Consider the following 19,158-nt stretch of genomic DNA (forward strand, 5'->3'; position numbering starts at 1 on the left):
ATGAGGGCTGCCAGCGATCCTGAGTATCGGCCAGCTATTGTGACCGGACACAAAAGGCGACTTTGCCGACTTTACCGACTTTTGACTCCGACATCACGAGTACAGACTTTTGTTTTTATTTGCTTTTGTTGCCTAACCATCACAAACAGAGAATAAATAACCAAAAAGTAGGATATATATAATGTAAAACAACGAGTTTTTCCTGCAGCTTCAAAGAGTAAGCAGGAAGCTTAATTGGATATTACTGTTCATTTTCTTTCGTGAAAGTGTCGGATAATTTTTCTGAAATATTGTAGTGAGCTCTTCTGTAAGACATAACTTTTAAAAGATGTCTTGTCATTTTTGTAGGAAATAGTTATTGGAGAAGAAAACGTACAACTACATAAACAAACCAAACAACAAACAAATTAAGAAGAAATTAAATGGAACAATAATTTAAACTCAATAAAAAACTTTTCACGAATCAAATTATGACACAATATGTTTTGTTGTCTTCAAACTAAAGTGAAGCCAAGTTCTGTTATTAGTAACCCGAACAAAACGTATAAGGAGTCATTAACTTTCCATTTTAGAGTCGTTAACTTTTCGCGGAGTCAAGTCATCTTTAAATTTGGCTTTCTTGTCTCTTTCTCTATTTTTCCAACAGGCTGCGGCCATTTCGAAATGCCTTTTCAATGGCTGCACTTCCGTTTCGTTATTTTCCTTTATTTTGTTGATGCTTCGTTTGTTGTTTTTGTTATTGTCCGTCGGCAGGCCGCATAAAATTGCAATTTTATTGCAGTGAAGCATGAAAAAGTAATTGCTATTTCACAAAGCCAAACCAAGTCGTTGGCCAGACAGGGAGGGGTGGAGACAGAGAGGGAGATAGCGCGAGCAAGTGCGGCAACAGCTGCAAGGACTTTGGGTAGCAGCGACAACGGGAGTGAGGCACACTCGAGTTGGCCAATTTAATGTGCCAAATAAAAAGCAACAAAATTGTTTAGAAAATGCAGCTGCCTACGAAACACACGCCGCAACACACAGCCATAATAACGACAGCAAATGGCCAATGCTTCCAAAAAACAAAATAAGAGCGAAAAATAAGAAGTTCGCCTAAAATACTTTGCTATTCGTATAGGCAATAATGAAATACTCTTTAGTAATAACTATCAAGCCCAGGATAGATTTAAACCGTATTTCTGAAATATTTAACCATTACTATATGTCGAAGAACTAAAAAAAAAATTAAAAAACAGCAAAGTTATAATTTTTGTTCAATTATTTTTTCGATTGTTCCTATGGGAGCTATATGCTATAGTCGTCCGATCCGGCTCGTTCCGACTTATATACTACCTGCAATAGAAAGACAACTTTTGGGAAAGTTTCATGCAGATAGCTTTAAAACTGAGAGACTAGTTTGCGTAGAAACGGACGGACAGACGGACGGACAGACGGACATGGCTAGATCGACTCTCCTAGTGATGCTGATCAAGAATATATACACTTTATAGGGTCGGAGATGTCTCCTTCACTGCGTTGCAAACTTCTGACTGAAATTATAATACCCTCTGCAAGGGTATAATGAAGATCTAATTTTTTAATTGTAAATTGTTATATTTCTAAGAAAGCGGTTGTATAAAATATATTCTGTGTCATTATTAAAGGACCTCAAGTAAGAGCAGAAAGATGGCAGAAATGTTTCGACTCGCGCTGTCCGCCGATATTAAAAATTGAAAGCAAAATGAAAACTGACGGGGCGCCAAACCACTTAAGCTCCCAAAACCGATACAAGATGGGGTGAGAGCGGACCCGCAGAAATCGGGGAAGCGACGAAAGTGATGAAGCTTGATGGCTGTCTGCTCAGAAGGGTGAACACTGTACAGGCAGTCCCCCTGACATCGCACCTGCTAATGGCTGAGGGGAGGGAAGGGAAAGGGGGCAGGGCTTTACAGAGGTGCCAGGCTTTGGGAAACGAGAGAGCTCAGAAGCGAGCATTTTAATAGCGCCAAGGTGACGCTTAACCATTCAAAGCTTAATTTATGCAATAAAAATTCCAGCACTAACCGCCCCTTTGGAATCCCTAGCAAACCACCCCACACACACAAACACACACAAACACACACACACAGAGTTGCCCTTAATTGGATGGGGCTTGGGAGCTGGGAAAGCATTTAATTGCTTATGACTTTCTTGTTTTCCTTTTTCCTGTTTCTTTTTATAAGGGGCACGGATGAGGCAGATAGAGTAACCTGAGACAAGAGTAGCCCTAAAAATGGAAACAAATCGATAGACAGCTTTGGAGAGGACAAAAATGGGGAAAGAGACAGAACAGCGCTACTTGGAAAAGTAGAAAGCACGAAAAATATTGTGTTAATGTACAAATTGTAAACTTTCTAAATTTTCTTCATTTACTTGAATCTCTTATTTCATTTTCTAATGGTTTTAAAGTTATTTTGCATACAAATATGGCAAAAATAAAGTATCCAAGCTTTAGGTACTTCTGTCAATGTCATATTTTGCCACTTTTTGCCAGTAAAAAGAGTAACTGGCATTCCCGGGCATTTCTTGGCAGGCCCATCAATCAAATTGCCTTGTGTCCACTATTGAAAATTATGAATGCTATCACATTTAATGATTGATTTTATTCCAGCCAACATTTCTGAGTCTCGCCCTCCTCACTTCTGCTTCACATTTGATCCATCGAAGTACTGGATTGAGATGGGCAGGAGATTATTTGTGTTTGGCTGATGGGCCCGGGCCCGTCATCTGTCTCAGCCTCATGTGGACGATGCCTCGATGGGCTCCATAATGCAAATGGCAGGCATGACATTTGTTTTTCTTTCTTGTAACAACCCTTTAGCTAATGATGGAAGGGAACTTGTTACATTTATCGTATAGATTGATAGAACCGCTGGGGAGTTGACATTTTGGGGAAAATTCCTGAATATTGCATGCCGTTGTGGGTGTACATAATTTGTTAACACACACAAATTTCACCACAGATAGAATATAACAAAGTATAATAATGTCAAAAGTGACATAATAGTTAAAACAGTTTATTGGAAGTAAATTTAATTTTAATTGAATTCTTAAATGTAAGCATAGGAAAAAATGCCCTTGCCGAAATATATAAATTAATTCTATCATCTCATGTAAGCGCCAAAAGCGAGAAATGAAACAACGGGGGGCTGTCAGATGCGAAGAGTCTTGAAATCTTGAAGCATGCCAAAAGCCTTTCCGTAGCAATAAATGTCATACTTACAGGACATGACCAGGGAAAATGGGGAAGGGCACTTGGCTGGCCAACGGGGCGTATGAACGATGTCATAGGGCAAGCGCATACTCGACACACTCATGAATACAGTAACAACCGCACACACACTTACAGCTGGTGTAAGCAACGTTGACGTTGTGCAAAGTTTAAATCTGATTAGCGATGGCAGCCAGGAGAAAGGCCGCAGAAAGGCGAAAGAAGAAAGGGAAAAGGGGAAAGGGGAATGGAGGGGCTGTACAATATGGCTCGGACGGAAACGGAAGTGCTGCCATAAAATCATAAACATGCACACGCATATGGACAAACGGCAATTGTTGTTGAAACTGCTGCTGCTGTTGCTGCTGCCTTTGGTGCATGAAACATGAACTCAAAGCCGAAGCGACAGGACAGACACAAAAAACGAAGACGGAGTAAACGACTTCGACTGCAGACATACAAGTTGCCCCATCGCACACACATGGCTAAAATTTATGAAAACAGCAATTGGACTGTGGAAAATACTGATCAAAAGGTAAAAAAATCTTAATACATATTTCAATTGATTGGCACTCACAGATGAACATTTTTAGTTATGGTCAAACTTTGCAAAATATCATGTTGTAATCCCTTATAAAAAATTCAAGAAGTGCCGGAAAAAATCATTTTTTCTAAAATCAGCCAGTGATTTACAGTTTAGGTTTTTTGTGCAGCGCAGCTTATTTTTGCTAAGTAAAAAAAAAATACAGTATAAAAAAGTTGTATTGCCAAAAGTCTGAATATCAAATCTATTTTTGCTTTAATTATTTGCCTAAAATCCTGGGAAAATTGTTAAAAACTTTTCATGGCATGATACAATAACATTGTTATAAAATTTTCAATATATACACCACTGAAATTTTGAAGCCATTGCCAATTTTCGCAAAAAATGTATGATGTCATAAATAAACATTTTTCAAAATTAATTGGGGCTTGAAATCTAATTCTTACTTCACTGTAAGTTACAAAAAAAAACCCTTAGGATATGTGATTTTTATTGTCATTAGTCAGAAAATCAAATCAAATTTCAGTTGTTGCGAAATTAATCTATTTGCTTTCAAAACATATTATTGAGATATTAAGACTACGGTTCGTAAGCAACGACTTGATATTAAATACTCATACTTCAGTATCCCTAATTTAAGATGTTTTTAATTTTGAAAATTACTAAAATTAATGAAGCCAAACTAAGTTGGCGTTTAACCACTTGCACCACCGTACAACTTGTGTACTTATTTACGCTTCCATGGCTTGGCATGCTAACCGCGACACGCGAATGCGACTTTGCCCTGCCAGCCTGAAACATTGGCAACACTTTGCGTCCTGTGTTCCTGCCTTTTTGCTCCCCCAGCTCATATAGGCAGCCATTAATAACCCCAATATGTGTAAGTGGCAGTCAAGCCATCTCCTCGCCACCATCTTCAGGTGGTATTTTTTTTGTGTGCTACTAATGGAATGGCAGGCATTTTAGCTGCTAACCAAACTTGGTCCTTGTCTCGTTGGAAATATTGTTGCCGTGACAAAGAATTTTTAAGCTTTTAGTGCAGCGCAGTGGGGCAAAAAAAAAAATATATATATATACCATCAAAAAAGATTTTCCAAACCTCCTTTGCCACAACCACTTCAGATGGGAAATTTCTGTGCAGCAAATGCTTGTTGAAAGTATTTATGGCATTGCAACTTTTCGGCACAGCAGCAGCCACACATTGTTCGACATGACTTTGCTTAGTTTTTGGCAAACAGTTTTTATGCCAAAAATGTGGGTCAACAAAGACAGGGAATTTAGTTTAATTAACCAGTAAACTTCATTCCCTAAGGGGGGATCGTAAAGTAATATCGTTTTAGTTTGAGGAACAGCCAATTAAAGCTACAAAGGAGAAGCTTCTCAATTATGTTCATTAAATGGTTTATCCTTCAATAGGGCTCGTTCAGGTGCATCTGGCCCAACAACGTTTATGCAGCATGGCCTTTGAAGGGCCTCAACTGCGGCCTACCACGCGTTAGCCACGAACAAGGACTAAGGACTTCTCAAGTGGGGGCGACGGAGGAAAAGAAAAAGAAAATAACCTTAGGCGCAGACGCTTTCAAGTGGCTTAGACCGGTCTGAGATGGCTGTTGTTGCCTCACTTGAGGCTGTCGTAAATGTCACAGCTGGCAAACAACAATAACAACAACTGGGGGACAGCAGGACGGCATCGACAACGACAACGACAACGCAAGCCCACAAAATATCCCCCACGTGAGTGGTTTTATGTGTCAAAGAGACAATATGTTGCTGGCGTGCATTATGTTGTTGCTGCTGCTGCTACTGCCACTGCCGAACAATGCGATGTGCGGCAACTGTTGCTTGCAATAGCTGTTGCTGATGCTGCACTCGAACACTTGAGATAAACTGAATATGGCACTCACCTTTAGCAGATAAATTCAAATATATCAATAAAAATATCCATGAGTGCTTATTAAGTCCGTTGATTATTTGCGTGCTGCTGCTGCTGCTGTGGTTGCTGGAACTGCTGCTGTGATTGCATCTGCTCCTCAGCTGCGCCGCAAAGCTGCCTAAATAGGAAATGAAGGCGGTGGTGCTGATCGCGATCCCTCTGACCAGAAGTTCCGCTCGCTGTTGCACTTGAAGTTGCCACTGTTGCAGCGACACCAGCAACACCTGCAACACCTTCAACATCCACACGAAGGTTGCCGGGTAGAGGTGATGACTCGATATCGGATTGCTGGTGTCGTTATCGCTGGTGCGACATTGCATGTAGGTGGCTATCGGATGCAGATTGCTGTTGCTTATGCTGTTGCTATTGCTAGTTGTTGCTGCTGCTAATGTTGCTGCTGATGCTGCTGCTGCTGTTGCTGCTTCTGCTTCGTTTGGGGTTGCTGGTTTTCTTTTTCGTCGGCGACGCAATCTTTGTCGCTTGCGTGCACACAGTCTTATGTTTGTTGGTTGTTGGGTTGTTGCTTGATCGCCGCCAGCAATTGCAATTGCTGCAGCTGTCTTTGGCGACAACATGTTGCTGCTGTCTAGCTGTTGCTGCTGGTCATTGCTGCTCACGTGGGTGGCTACATATTCCGCTTTTGGTGCTTGCTTCTGCTCTTGGCTATTGTGCTGCTTGTTTGCAATGTTGCTGTGGTGTTTTGTACTTAAGCTCCTTGGTTGCAGTTGGGTGAGTTGCTGGCTAAGCCTCTTGTTGCTGATGCTGTTGCTGTTTCTCGGGTTGCTGTTGGTGTTGCTGCTGCTGGTGCAATGCGCTAATCTTACTGCCAGCCACAGCTCATCATCGTCAACTTCAGTCAGTTTCAGTTGTGCATTTTTCATAGTCTCTTTCGGTGTTGGTTGTTGCCAGCGGATATGTTGTCTGCTTCCTACTAGATTACTATAATTTAATTTTCTGATTTTTTCGGCCTTATCCAGCTGCTGCAGCTTTCATTGTTCCTTCTTTTTTTTGTGGGGGTTTAGTTCCCTTTTTTTCCTTTTGTGTTGTGTGCCAGGGCTTTCCTTAATACCTACTAAACTTATGAAATTTCCACCGCCTTTCAACGTTCTTCTTTTATATCAATATGGCAAGTATATGTTTTATTGTTTGCAACATTATAATGTCTTCTTTTGTCTTCTTATTTTCTTTACAACCCGAAGAGCGTTTTCCTATTCTTTTTATGAGTCTTTTCCTACAATAAAAGTTCATATATCAACTTCCTTTCCCGTTTTTCGGCTTCATTCATTTGGAGATACTGGGAGATTTTACAAGTTCTTAATTTGCTGTTTATGTTCCTGTTTTGCCTTTTCTCTCTCATTTGTTCGTGGTCTCCGAGATTGTATAGTTGTTCTATTCTGTCGTTGCTACTATTATTATTACTATATATGTTGAGCTATTCAATTAGTTCTCCTAATGCAATCCGTTGCAGTTGTATATGGCAGTGCTTTGTAGCATTTGGTTACTATTGATTTACTTGACTTTTTCTTTATTTGTGTATGCAAAAATGGCGGCTGTAACGAAAAAGATACAAATTTATGTTTAATAATATATACAAGTTAATGTGTATTAAAATATATAAATTGTCTAGATAACATTTTAGTTGCATGCTAAAATAATGCTATGTTTGTCCATTATCTTATTTAGTTGCAATATTAGGCTACTTAATTTTTGATTTGAACATTAATCACTCATTTTATTGCAATACTAATAGAGCTGGTAATCTTAAGTCAATCGACATTTGCCAAGCAATCTCAATCAGCGTTATTGTTCCTTTCTGAGCTGTTTGCATTAGGAATTTACCTTGTGGCGTATGCCATTTCAATTTGTCTATATCAAACTTCTTAGCAAGTGCCCCAGACCCCGACCTCGACCCGTTGACCCATCCAATAACCCCAGGCCATAGCCTTCGAACTTGCTGTTGACCACAAAGGAAACTACAATATGCACAAATTTCGATGGAAAGCGAACAGCTCTCGAGTTTCAATTACTCAAACTAATTAGTTTTGCTAAAACAATAAACCCTAAACATTTTGCATGCTAATCGCTCTAAGGAATTTGTGCAGCTGCCAGCAGTGTCAGGATGTGGCAGAAGATCCTGGTTGGCGAAAGGCCTAATTAATGCCAAGTACGAGTACCAAGTTGCACTGATTTCCAGTCCCGCAGGACTCTTGGAAGGACTCTCACTGGCATTCTTAATAAATAATGCGTATGCAAAACGATAAACACACAAGGGTCCGCATATCCTGGCAAATGGCCGAGCAGGAATTGAAGCAGCCGTAGGATGCAAAATGCAACTGCCACAACGGAAAACCATTTGCAAGGGAACGGGATGGAGAGCCTACCATCCTGACGTTGACGGACATGTGCGGCACGTCCTGTTAAGCAGAGCTCCAGCAGATCAGAGCTGAATTGGCTAGAAACGGACTCTGGAGCTTATGCATATTTATGCCAAAAGTTGTTACATATCGTTCAGCTTACGTCCGAAAGTTTTTGAATAAGAAAAGGACAACCAAATTGGAACCACGCAATTACTTTGGTCAGACCTCAGTCATAAGCCGAGTGGTTGGAACCCGAATGTCAATTGGATATTTTCCTTTCAAAATGCCGAACGTTTATGGCAGCTCTCAAAAAAAAAGTTCCAGGGTGCCGGAGGGGAAAACAATAAATGCATAGAAAAGGAACGTCAACAAACAGTCTCGCCGCCCCCGGCTAGTTTGCTCTTCTGTCAAAGTTCAGTTTTGCAAATGTCACTGGGATTTGAATTGAAAGAAATGGAAATAGTTTTTCGTCTGGTACGAATTGCGGGAGATTTTTCCGCACTGACATGTAATAGGAAATGTTTTTTTTTGCATCTAAAACGCTGTCAACGACACACACATCAAAACACTGTTTCACACTGATTGCCAGCTCAAAATATTTGCATGGAATAGTATCCCATCCGGAAAACTTAGTTAAATTGCAATGCTGAAAAGTCTTTTCAGTTTGACTTTTTATATCTATTGTATTCGTTTGCAAATCAAAACATTCATTTTAAGAAATCCTTATCTAATGGCTGGAAAAAGGCCCTGAGGACATTATTAACAAATGAATTAATTGATTTAATTTTAATTCTGTTAACTTAAACCGATTTGTTTAAAATAATTGTTTCTAAGGACAGGCAAATAAAATGTTTCTAAGTATTAGCTTGTTGGCAAAATGGCTTATAAATATAGCAATTAAAAAAGAGAAAATATAGCATCTGTAAGCATGGCTAACTAAAATTTGGCTCATGCTCCTGGTTAGTTGTAGTTAGGTTTTATTTAATAAAAAAAACCGCACAATAGGCAAGAAATAAAATCGTTTACGGAAAGGAACACTTTCCGGCAGCCGCAAAAATCTTTTTGCCCAAATATCCCGCTGTGAGCACTCAAAACAGCTTTTAAACTGCAATTGAACCTGTCCGGAAGGAAGGCGTCAAAATGGTGTGCATAAAGCGATGACGCGGAGACAGGGGACCGCTGCTTGTGGTGAAGGTGGAGCGGAGTTGCAACAGTTGGCGGCGAGTTGTGGTGCCATTTTATGGGTCACTTGGCTTGGGGCGTCACAACAACGGCGATGCCACTCAAATATTTAGTTGTGCGATCGCAGGTGCAGGGGCTTTTGCTACCACACACAAAAACGGGCAGCACTTTATTTCTTGGCCGTCTGCCCAGTGGCAAATATTGCGCATACGACCCGTGGCCGCTTCACCAAAAAGGTATCGCTTTTATTGCAATCGCTCTGAAATATATTCGAAGAGTTCTGCGGTCGTCTAATCAGCTGAAGTGCCAGACCGCAGGAAATTTTCTGCCATTTTCTCGCATTTGGCCCCACTTCAACCAGCCGGCATTGATGTATGAAATTTTGTGAAATTTATGCGATGGTCGTCGCATAAAATGAACGACCAGCTCAGTCTCGAATCCTGGCCAATGGAGTGGAGTGGCTTGGAACGGGTGTGTGGTGGGGTAAAAATGGCAACTGTTGGCGTCGCATTGCAGATGAAACCATTTTTTCGGACTCCAGAGACTTTTCCGTTTGGCGCGTGAGCAAATTAATTTTCAGCGCGCAGAGAAAAAATGGTTTTTGCATGATGATCAAGGGGCAGGGCCGAAACTCGGCTAGAGATGGAAATGGGCAAACTGCATGGTGTAAATGATAGCCAACGCCTTGGTATGGTCGCCATTCGCCATTCGCCATTCGCCATCCGCCATTCGGCACTCGCCACATTTCCCCCACTCACACAGCTGGCTCAATGAATTATGAATTCGCTGGGCAAAAAGTGGAAATTGTTTTTTTCTGTGCTTTGGCCCGGCCTCACTCTTTTCTCTGGACAGTTTTTATTTTGCGGCTTGGAAAAAGAATTATGTGCTGAATGTTCTTAGCTATGTTGCGACCAGACTTTTCCTTGGCAACTGTTATTCTTGTTGTTTTGGAGTTGCCGAAAACTGGCGACAGTTTCGCAATGCTGGAAAATTAATATTTTTACAAGTGGATTTCCAGTTATATTTGTTCCTTTTTTTTGGGCAAAAGTTGATGACAAACTGAGCGAATTTACGAAGGGATAAGGAGAAATTGTGTTTAAGTTGTTTCTGACTGTGACAAGAATTTAGTGTAAACTTGGCTCTAGGAATTTTTGGAGTGTGCTATTAAATTTGTTCTACAATTTCAAGATTTTAAACCTTTTTGGTTACCTAAAATACATGTTAGGCTGTCTTCTAAAGTAAACCATAATTAAAATAAAAGCAAAATTCAACAGAATTTTAAAAATTCATAATGCAGAAACAATTTAAACACATCCATTGAAAGCCCACACATCGCCGTTAGAGGGCAAGAGTGTGTGTATTTATTATTTATGCCACTGCTACGGATGATTTATGTTCGGTTATATTTGTCGACAGGCGACACATTGAAAGAGACAGAGAGACAACACCACTTTACATGTGTTTGGGTAAAAGTGTTTGCCGTTTTTAATGCAAATATGCAAACAACAATGGCTGCAAAGGCGTGGAGAGGGCCCAAATAGGGTATGATCAGCCGAAGGCAGGACCGAACATGGACAACAAACAAACAAGGACCAGACAAGCAGCACATCGACAACGAGAACCAGAAATATTCACGAGCTTGTCGGGAGATACCTACGGGCATATACATATATACTATATATCTGCATGGCATGCAAAAGAGTTCGAACTGCGAGCGCCACGCCCAGTTTGGTCCTGTCCGCCCAGAATGTAAAATATTTCCCTTGCCTGCCATTCAAAAAATAATTTATCTGCACTTACACAGCAAGGAGAAGATGCTGGCCATGCCATCATCATCATTATCATCACTAACATCATCATAGTAGCAACAACATTGTCATTGACCGAAGTCAGAGTTCAATAGACTTGAGACTAGAATTGAACTATAAGCACAAGCTGCCAATGAGGCTGGGAATGCAATTCATCACTCTAAGTTTTCCTGCTTTGAAAGGAAATTGAATTGGAATGGTAAACTTGAACGGGTTGAAAAGGGGGCCAAGATGAAAAATCTCTAGGAAAAGGCTGAGCGAAAATAAATAGGACCAGAGATGGGAAACCAAAGATGAGAGTCAAATATGTTATTCCTAAGCTTAAAGAAAAATTCCATCTTAGTTTTCCCAGCTTTGTTCAACTATTTGCAACCCAAAGAGTAGACTGAATGAAAGCCCATTCTCGAAACCGTATGCTTCCAACTCATTGGGCAAAAGTTTTCGAACAAAACCGAGAGCTGGCATAAACTATGTGATTTGAGCGTCTGCTTATGACCAAAAAATATGGTCAATTTAATGGGCCAGACCGTATGACAACGCACCCCTTTTCTCTGACACATTACCGCTGGGATGAGATAACTTGGCGTTTCCAAACCCTTTCAACGCACTAACGAATCTCAGGCGAAACTAAAAATCATAAAAAACAAACTTTGCTGACCAACACAATCCGACGCACAAACAAGGGAAACACATGAAAAGGCGAACAAAATATCATAAAGCAAGCGATTTTTTAACAATAAAATAAAAGAAAAGCATAACAAAAGGTGCGGGCCTGCCTGTCTAACTCCCAGTTTTCTACCCCCAGCCTTGGGAAACTGCGTTAACAACAGCACAGCTTGGCATTTAACATGGCCCATAAGACCATATATAGAATGTCCAGGACCAAAAATAAATTACATGTCCATTATGGCCAAGAATCCGATTTTTGTAGATACACACTGAGTTCACGGACGTACACACACTGCCAAACAAACCGAATGGGAAGTGGACTTTTTCCACCCCTTTCCACTGTTTCGAAAGGCCACCCCTTGGCCAGAACGTGATTTACCAAATTAGTGTTGCTGCAGGTCCAAATGGCGTTGGCCCTAACCAAAATCACATAAAATATGGCTAATACAAGCCTTAATAGTCCATTCGATAGCACAAATACAACAACAAAAGGGTTTCCCAATTGTTCCCTCCTTTCAAACACCTTTTGATTCTCAATGGGAAATATTTAAACAAAAAATGCTAATTAAGGAAGTTAAGGTAAGGGTACGGGTAAGGGTTAAGGGTTAAGGGTTTTGTTCCCAAACATAGAGAACATATTGGAAAGAGTTTTAAGTTATAATTATATTGTTGTTAACTAAGCCTAAATTTGTTAATCATATTATTTAGACGTTAGTTAAATTATGTATAAAGTATTTTAACAAACAAACCAAAAAAAATAAAACTTTTTAATTGAATTAAAATAAATAAGAGAAAATACAAAAGCTGTCCCCAGGGCGTTCACATATACATTGTTGTATGCAGAAGCCTCCCTCTTGAGATCTAATACTCCCCCTCGATAAACACACATTTATTTAAGAGAACTCTGCTTATACCACACAATATAAATTCGAAGTAACTGCAACAATAAATAAGAATCATTTTGGGGGCGATTAACTTGGGCGGAATAAAGGGAGGAAAGGCATTCCCATACATGTGTGTATATATATTCGCTGGATTAACCCTATAGGATTAACCCCAAATGTGCTGTCGCAATTATTGCCAGGCGGATGCCGCCGACGTCGACGTCGTCGTCGACTGCAGCTGGCATGCCAACTCAATTTTTAGCGTAGACGGCAACAACTTGACCCATATTTCCAATGAGCTGACACCAACACCACCTCACTTGGCACTTAAAGCTAACACACCCCGGTTCAAGCCCCTAACACCACCCCATCGCATCCTATCCCACTGCACATTAACGTACTGAAAACTGAAATTTTGTCGTCGAAGCGGCAAATGAGCTGGAAGATGCTGGATTGGGAGGGTCGGGGATGGTAAGGAGGTCCAGGTCCTGCTAAATAAATATATATACACATAAATCCATATAAATCTGTTTGGGTGTGTGTGTTTGTGGAGGTTTGTTGGCTACGAAAAACGAACGCAAAAGCGAAAACCGAAAACCATTGAAATACCCATATTGGTGGGGGGATGCTGCTTTTGCGACGGCGCAAAAATAAATTAAGTAAAAATTAATGTCACAACACAACAGCAAAAGCAGCAGCAGCAGCAGCAGCAACAACGTTGCCTGGCTTTTTTAAATGAATTTTATTAGGCAGATGTGTTGGCTGGCTTCCTTGGCCATTTCCCTTCGCCACTCCTTATCATCGGTTTCAGTTTCAGATTCAGTTTCCTTGTCCTACTTGGCCACGCATAAATAAACACTTAAAGAGCGTATACAGGGTGCTTTGGCTTCAAAATCAAATTAAGCGTTGGCTGTTCTATTCTCCCCCCTCAACCACTACTACTTTCTCCGTTGAAGAGAGCCTTTCTCTCTCTCTTCTGCTGGGGAACTCTCTCTTTGAGTGTGGAGAAAGTGCGTGGCAAAGTGTGGGTGGGTAAAAGCTCGTTTTTGCTAAAATTTTAGCCCTGGATGCTGCTGGAAGTTCCTTCATATTTGTTACCATCTTTTAGGCACGCATAGACATTTTAATGTTAGCCTCGTGCCAGCAGAAAAATAGGAAAAACCTAGGAAAAGCGAGGGAGAAGGGGATTGGGAAAGCAGAAAGCAGCAGAGGAGCCCATGGAAAACTGCACGCAATTTAATTTTGATTTTTATTGCGTTGGCAGTTGTGAGCAGAGAATGCATTTTGATGGAATTTCAAAGACAACTTGGCTGTATTGCATGTTATCAATGTTCTTTTGCAACGGTGACAGGCTGGGAAAATGGAAACGACATCCAATCTAAAACAACATCAATTTGGGGCAATTACAATTATAAATAGTTGATTGTCGACCGAAGTATTTTATTACGTGTTTACCTATTTGAATTGTATATTTTTTGGTGCTATTTTTGGGAGAGGGAAATCATTGACTCGAAAACTCTTTGCTCAAATAAAGGCAGAAAAAAGTCAACATTTCTAACAACTTTTTTCAGATTGTGCTTTATCTGCGAGTTATACATAAGCAAATATTCATAAAAAAATGAAGACAGTAAAAGAACAAAACAATTTGTATTTTTAAAGTTGTTTTGTGTTTTACCATATATATATCATGCCAGTCTTCACTTTCAACTCATTAAGAAATTAATAAGTTTGTCAGTACGGAAAAATATATTACTTTCGATAAAACACATTAAAAATTAATCATACTGTCAATACTGTTTCGGTTTCGCCGGCATATCCCTTTTCCAATGAATTTTTGTAATACAATTTATGCATTCCGTTTAACCCAACAAATTGTGTAAAGCACCAAAACTACTTATAGAGCTCGGCTTTTGTGCTCTGATCGAACCTTGCACGGCTTAAGTGCATTTTAAATGTGGCCTTTTGTGTGTTGCTTTATTTTATCTGATATTCCTCAGCCTTTTGCCTTGGGGCCGGAACGAACTTAAACTCCATTAAAACTAATTAATGTTGCGGCATTTAAAATAGTTGCAGGAAAATGGCGATGAATTGCGGGTGCTTGCTTGCAGCAATATCTGCTTTACCGGGGAGAGTAAATAATAATTACTAATACCCTGGCTGCAGTCCGGCGATGATTATAGTCTGCACCACCACAGGCGGCATTTCAGCGCTGAAGTTACAGCAGATTGCGTACCGTAGACACGACTCCCCCCGAACAGCCCCTTACCTTCAATGGGGCTGCCAGCGAGGCAATTGACCAACATTTTCAATTAATTTTTGCTCCAATAAGCAGGCGGGCTACGAAGGCAGTGAAGAAGTGGGCGCGACTGCCACCCCACCGACCCCTTGACCTCACCCCCAACCCCCTCTCCACTCCATCCGTTTCGGCATTAGCATTTACATGCCCCTCTGATGAAACTTTGCTTTGGCCTTAACGCACAGTTGAGTTATTTGAAGCGCAGTTGGGTTGGCCTAAGTCAACCCATATACTTTATTTGCAGCTTCTAAGAAATGTATAGCTCAGCATAAACATTTTATTTGTATACGTTCGTTTGATCTTAAAATATCAACAGCCCTAATAATTTTCTGTACTTTATAAAATCCTTTGTAATATTATATTTGTCGAATAAAATGTAAAATTAAATAAACTTAAAGCCTTTTTTAGTTATTTTTGTTATATTACGCAATTATAATCTACAATCACAATGGTATAGTTTAAGGTAATCGATTAACTTGGGTAGGATTTAACAAGCATATACAGCCAGTTATCGTTATGAGAAAAGTTGGTGACGTGGTGCGAACTCAACACTTTCAGTCTCAGATCTCGAGTCTATAAAATTCTATTTTACACGCAGAAACCCGCATCTCTGTAGTTTATATAACACACAACTATACAAGGTGCAAGTGAACCATGTGCATTAAGTTAAATGCTTTGCGGGCTGGGCACTTTGCTTTCTAAAAGGTAAAACTAAAATAAAATAAAATAAAAAGTGTAGAAAAAGAAGGAGGGGGGCACTGTTGCGAGCGCTGCGTGGTGGCTAAAAGGAGCTGGGTAAAAAATGCTTTTTCAAACATTTAACGATTTTTTAGGTCAGCCAAGAGCGCACGAATATTTTATCATAAAAATACGAATGTACAGGCAAATCTAAAATTGTGTGTGAGCAGGTGCATATAACATTTTCTTTAGCCTCAGTTCATAAAAGTCAGACACTCACAAATATTCAGTGCAGAGTTTATGGGAATTTCCCCTTGGAACTTGGCAGTTTTTTTTTGAAATGCGAAACTTATTAACGTACTTCAACTTGTGGATTGGAAAAGCGAGTGCTGGTTTCTCTAATTGCAGCGTCCACAAATGTTGTTGGCAAAAACGTGGCCTTGCCACGACTTGACAATAAGCAGCCTGAAAACATGGCTTGCAAAAATTGTGAAGCAGCTCAAATCGCAGTATGCAGCGGAGGGGGCAACGTTTTGTGATTATTGAAACAGAGCCCTTCTCGTCACTCACATGCACTCATCGTCGTCGACGCAGTCTACCCTTCTCTTTCTACACGGGTCTCTCCATCTCTCTCTGCCTCTCTGTCTCTCCACGGTGCTGTAAATAATTTCAAAGTCTGCGTACCGCCGAGAAAAATAGGTCAACAGTGTTGTTGCTGCTGCCGTTAAACTGGGCGTGACGGTAAAAGTGGCAAGCTGAAGTTGCATGCGCCACGCCCCTGCATCCCTTTTTATTCCATCCGCCCCCAACTGAATTTGCCGCACTAAAGCTTTCAACCATAAAGTAGCTAGTCCTAAAATTCAGCCAACTTTCGCATATTTTTCTCCCACCTAATTGGGCGGTGGGCGTGGCAGGGGCATACATTCGCACACATAAATTGCATAGGATCAACTAGTGGTTAATATTTGATGGCTGCTGTTTGCGTTTTCCCGTGCAGCAACAGCAACGGCAGCAGCAACAGCAACAGCAACAGCGAATTGCATCCGAGCTAAACTGCAGCGACCTACTTTCCGACAATGCATTTTTGCAGAGGCTGCAGAGCGAAAGGGGGTGGTACTGGGATGGCAAGGGGATTGGAACGGGATGGGGATTGGGACTGGGATCACGGGTGGTAAGTGATGTTCGAGGGCTGCATCAACAAGTACACACTGAATAATTTGCAGGGCTCCCGCTAGGATGCGAAGGGAAATGAGTAAGGGATCTGGTTGTTGATTCTACTTCATGTCTTCAGCCATGTGAAGTGAAGCTGTCCATAAAGAAAGTCATAACAATAAATGCATTCCAAAGAACATTAAATTGGCAGCGCAAAATGGAGAATTTTGCTTCTTTTGAAAAAATTAATAATTAATTTATTATATTACAAAATGAAAATTTTAAGCATCTTGCTATGGATAATAAGGTTTTAAAGCTTAATATCAACTACTATTCTTTACTAAGCCAAGTAATACCTGTTGAGCTTGGGCTTGGATATGTACTTCTTTAAATTCCATTAATATATAAAGCTGTAATTGTAAAGAATAAATTGTCTTGGACAAATAAAAACAAAATTAATTATAATTTACACAGATTTGTCTGAGAATACATATTAATTTAGCTAAAACATATTTAGTCATATTCATAAAATGTATTTTTATATAGCTTAAGTTTAAAATATTTTTTGTATTGTAATTCTTTATTCTTTAAAAACATTTGATATTTAATTATATTTATCATAAAACATAGTTTAAAATGGATTGTACTAAATTTTATAGGCTCACGAAAGAAAACTCTAATTATAGCTATAGTGTAATTATAAGCTCTTAATTTATTGCCAAGGCTCAAGCTTTAACTTTTTCGCTTAGCCTCCCTGTTTGAACCCCTTCCCAGTTTCCACAAACCCTTTTCGTTAGCAAACGAACCATGAAAATGCTCGACTAAAATCTAAAAATTGTACGCCATCAACGCGAAATCTTTGAGGTAACTATTTTTATAATTCGTTTATGCGTTTACAAAGTTTGCTTTCAGTTTGTTAGTTTTTCAAGGTTTTAGCGCAACTGTTTAACAACGCTTTTTACTAGCAAAGCTAAAACAATTTTTGCCAGCAACAAATAATAAATAAATAACTAAGCAGCGAAAGAGCAAACTGTGCGAAAAGTGAATGAAGAGCAAGCGGGAGATAAGGCAAAGGCAAAGGCAAAGGCGGGCGAGTCCAGTCGAGTCAAGTTTAGTTGAGCCAGGCCATGTCCTTGGGCGACTTCCCACGCAAAAATATTCGCCAGCAAAGGTTACCCAACATACACATACACACACACACACACACACTCGCAAAAGCAATCAAAGAGAATGGCTGAAACAAACTCACAGATACAAATACAAATACAAACATAAACACAGATACAGATACAGATACAAACACACACTCAACGCACCGACAAAGAGAGAAGAAAACAACATAAAAATTAAAGAAGCTTTAAGTATTCGAGGGGGCAGGCATTGGCTTGGGACACCTCCTCTTCCAACATTTCGTCCTTTTTCTTAGAATTTTGCACGCTGACAACGTTTATGCGCTCTCACGCACTCGGCTCTCTTTTCGCTACACTTTCTCTGCGGCGGACTTTCTCCACTCTTGCCCGGCTCTGTGCTCCCTGTTTACCTTAAAGCTCTCTGCTCCCTGCCATTGTGCGACAAACATATCTAAATGTGCAGCGATTATGGTTAAAAAGATCTTTGTGCCGCCGCCAGATACACTTTACGAAGGCAAAGCTACAAATACAGATACACAAAAGCGTTTAATGCATTATACTTTGACTAAAATATAAACAAACAGGATTCAAATATATAAAAAACACAAACTTTCTACTTTCGAGAAATTTTTTTTAAGCAAAGTTTTCTACAAAGCAGCGCACACTTTTGAGAAACAAGTTGGTTTGCTATAATACAAAATTCCACGAAAAATGTAAAGAGTGAATAATTGATAAAGCATACTTATAAAGGTTTACACTAGTGTTTACCATAACAGAGTTGTTTTTGTAAAGAATATTCGCTCAAATCAAATTTACGAATTAAAAGAAACAATTTGATATATTAGATGTTCACTTTGCTTGCCCAATTAAATATTCAATCCACCTAGTTGGAGCTGACACCATAATAATCTCCTTGTTCATTTGACTGAGTATTTTTAGTCATTTTCAAGTAAGTTTGTTTGCTGGTGTGCTGAGTACCTCTTGCCTCGAATGTTTATGAATATTTTATTTACATAAGCCAGTCATCAGCATATGAGTCCATATTACTGCTGAGGGACTCACAATCCGTAAGCGAGACATAATGGAGTGGAATGTGTAATAAACGGTTTAAATTTATCAGCAGAGGTTAGGAATTAATACTAAAGACCTTAAACTATCTATAATTTTTTCGGCATAGCGATAACCTTACGAAGAATATTTTCGTATCTGTTCTTTGTTTAGAAAATGTTGGATTAAGTCATTGATTTATTCCTTTAACAATTTCTTATCTACATGTGTAAATGAATTTAAAGTCCT

General features: G+C 39.8%; 1 protein-coding gene across 3 annotated transcripts in view; it reads right to left on the bottom strand.

Moving 5' to 3' along the window:
• Positions 1 to 19,158, bottom strand: part of LOC108149326 (neuronal acetylcholine receptor subunit alpha-7) — a 54,460-nt gene that overhangs the window by 25,677 nt on the left and 9,625 nt on the right. For all 3 annotated transcript variants that reach the window (XM_017276791.2, XM_017276792.2, XM_017276790.2), the window contains exon 3: positions 5,678 to 7,256. In XM_017276791.2, the coding sequence (XP_017132280.1) occupies positions 5,678 to 6,587 (910 nt within the window). In that variant the 5' untranslated portion in view covers positions 6,588 to 7,256. The remainder of the gene's footprint in view (positions 1 to 5,677; positions 7,257 to 19,158) is intronic.

This window comes from Drosophila elegans, unplaced genomic scaffold (assembly GCF_018152505.1).
Source record: "Drosophila elegans isolate 14027-0461.03 unplaced genomic scaffold, ASM1815250v1 contig_814, whole genome shotgun sequence".
Taxonomy (NCBI): Eukaryota; Metazoa; Arthropoda; class Insecta; order Diptera; family Drosophilidae; genus Drosophila; species Drosophila elegans.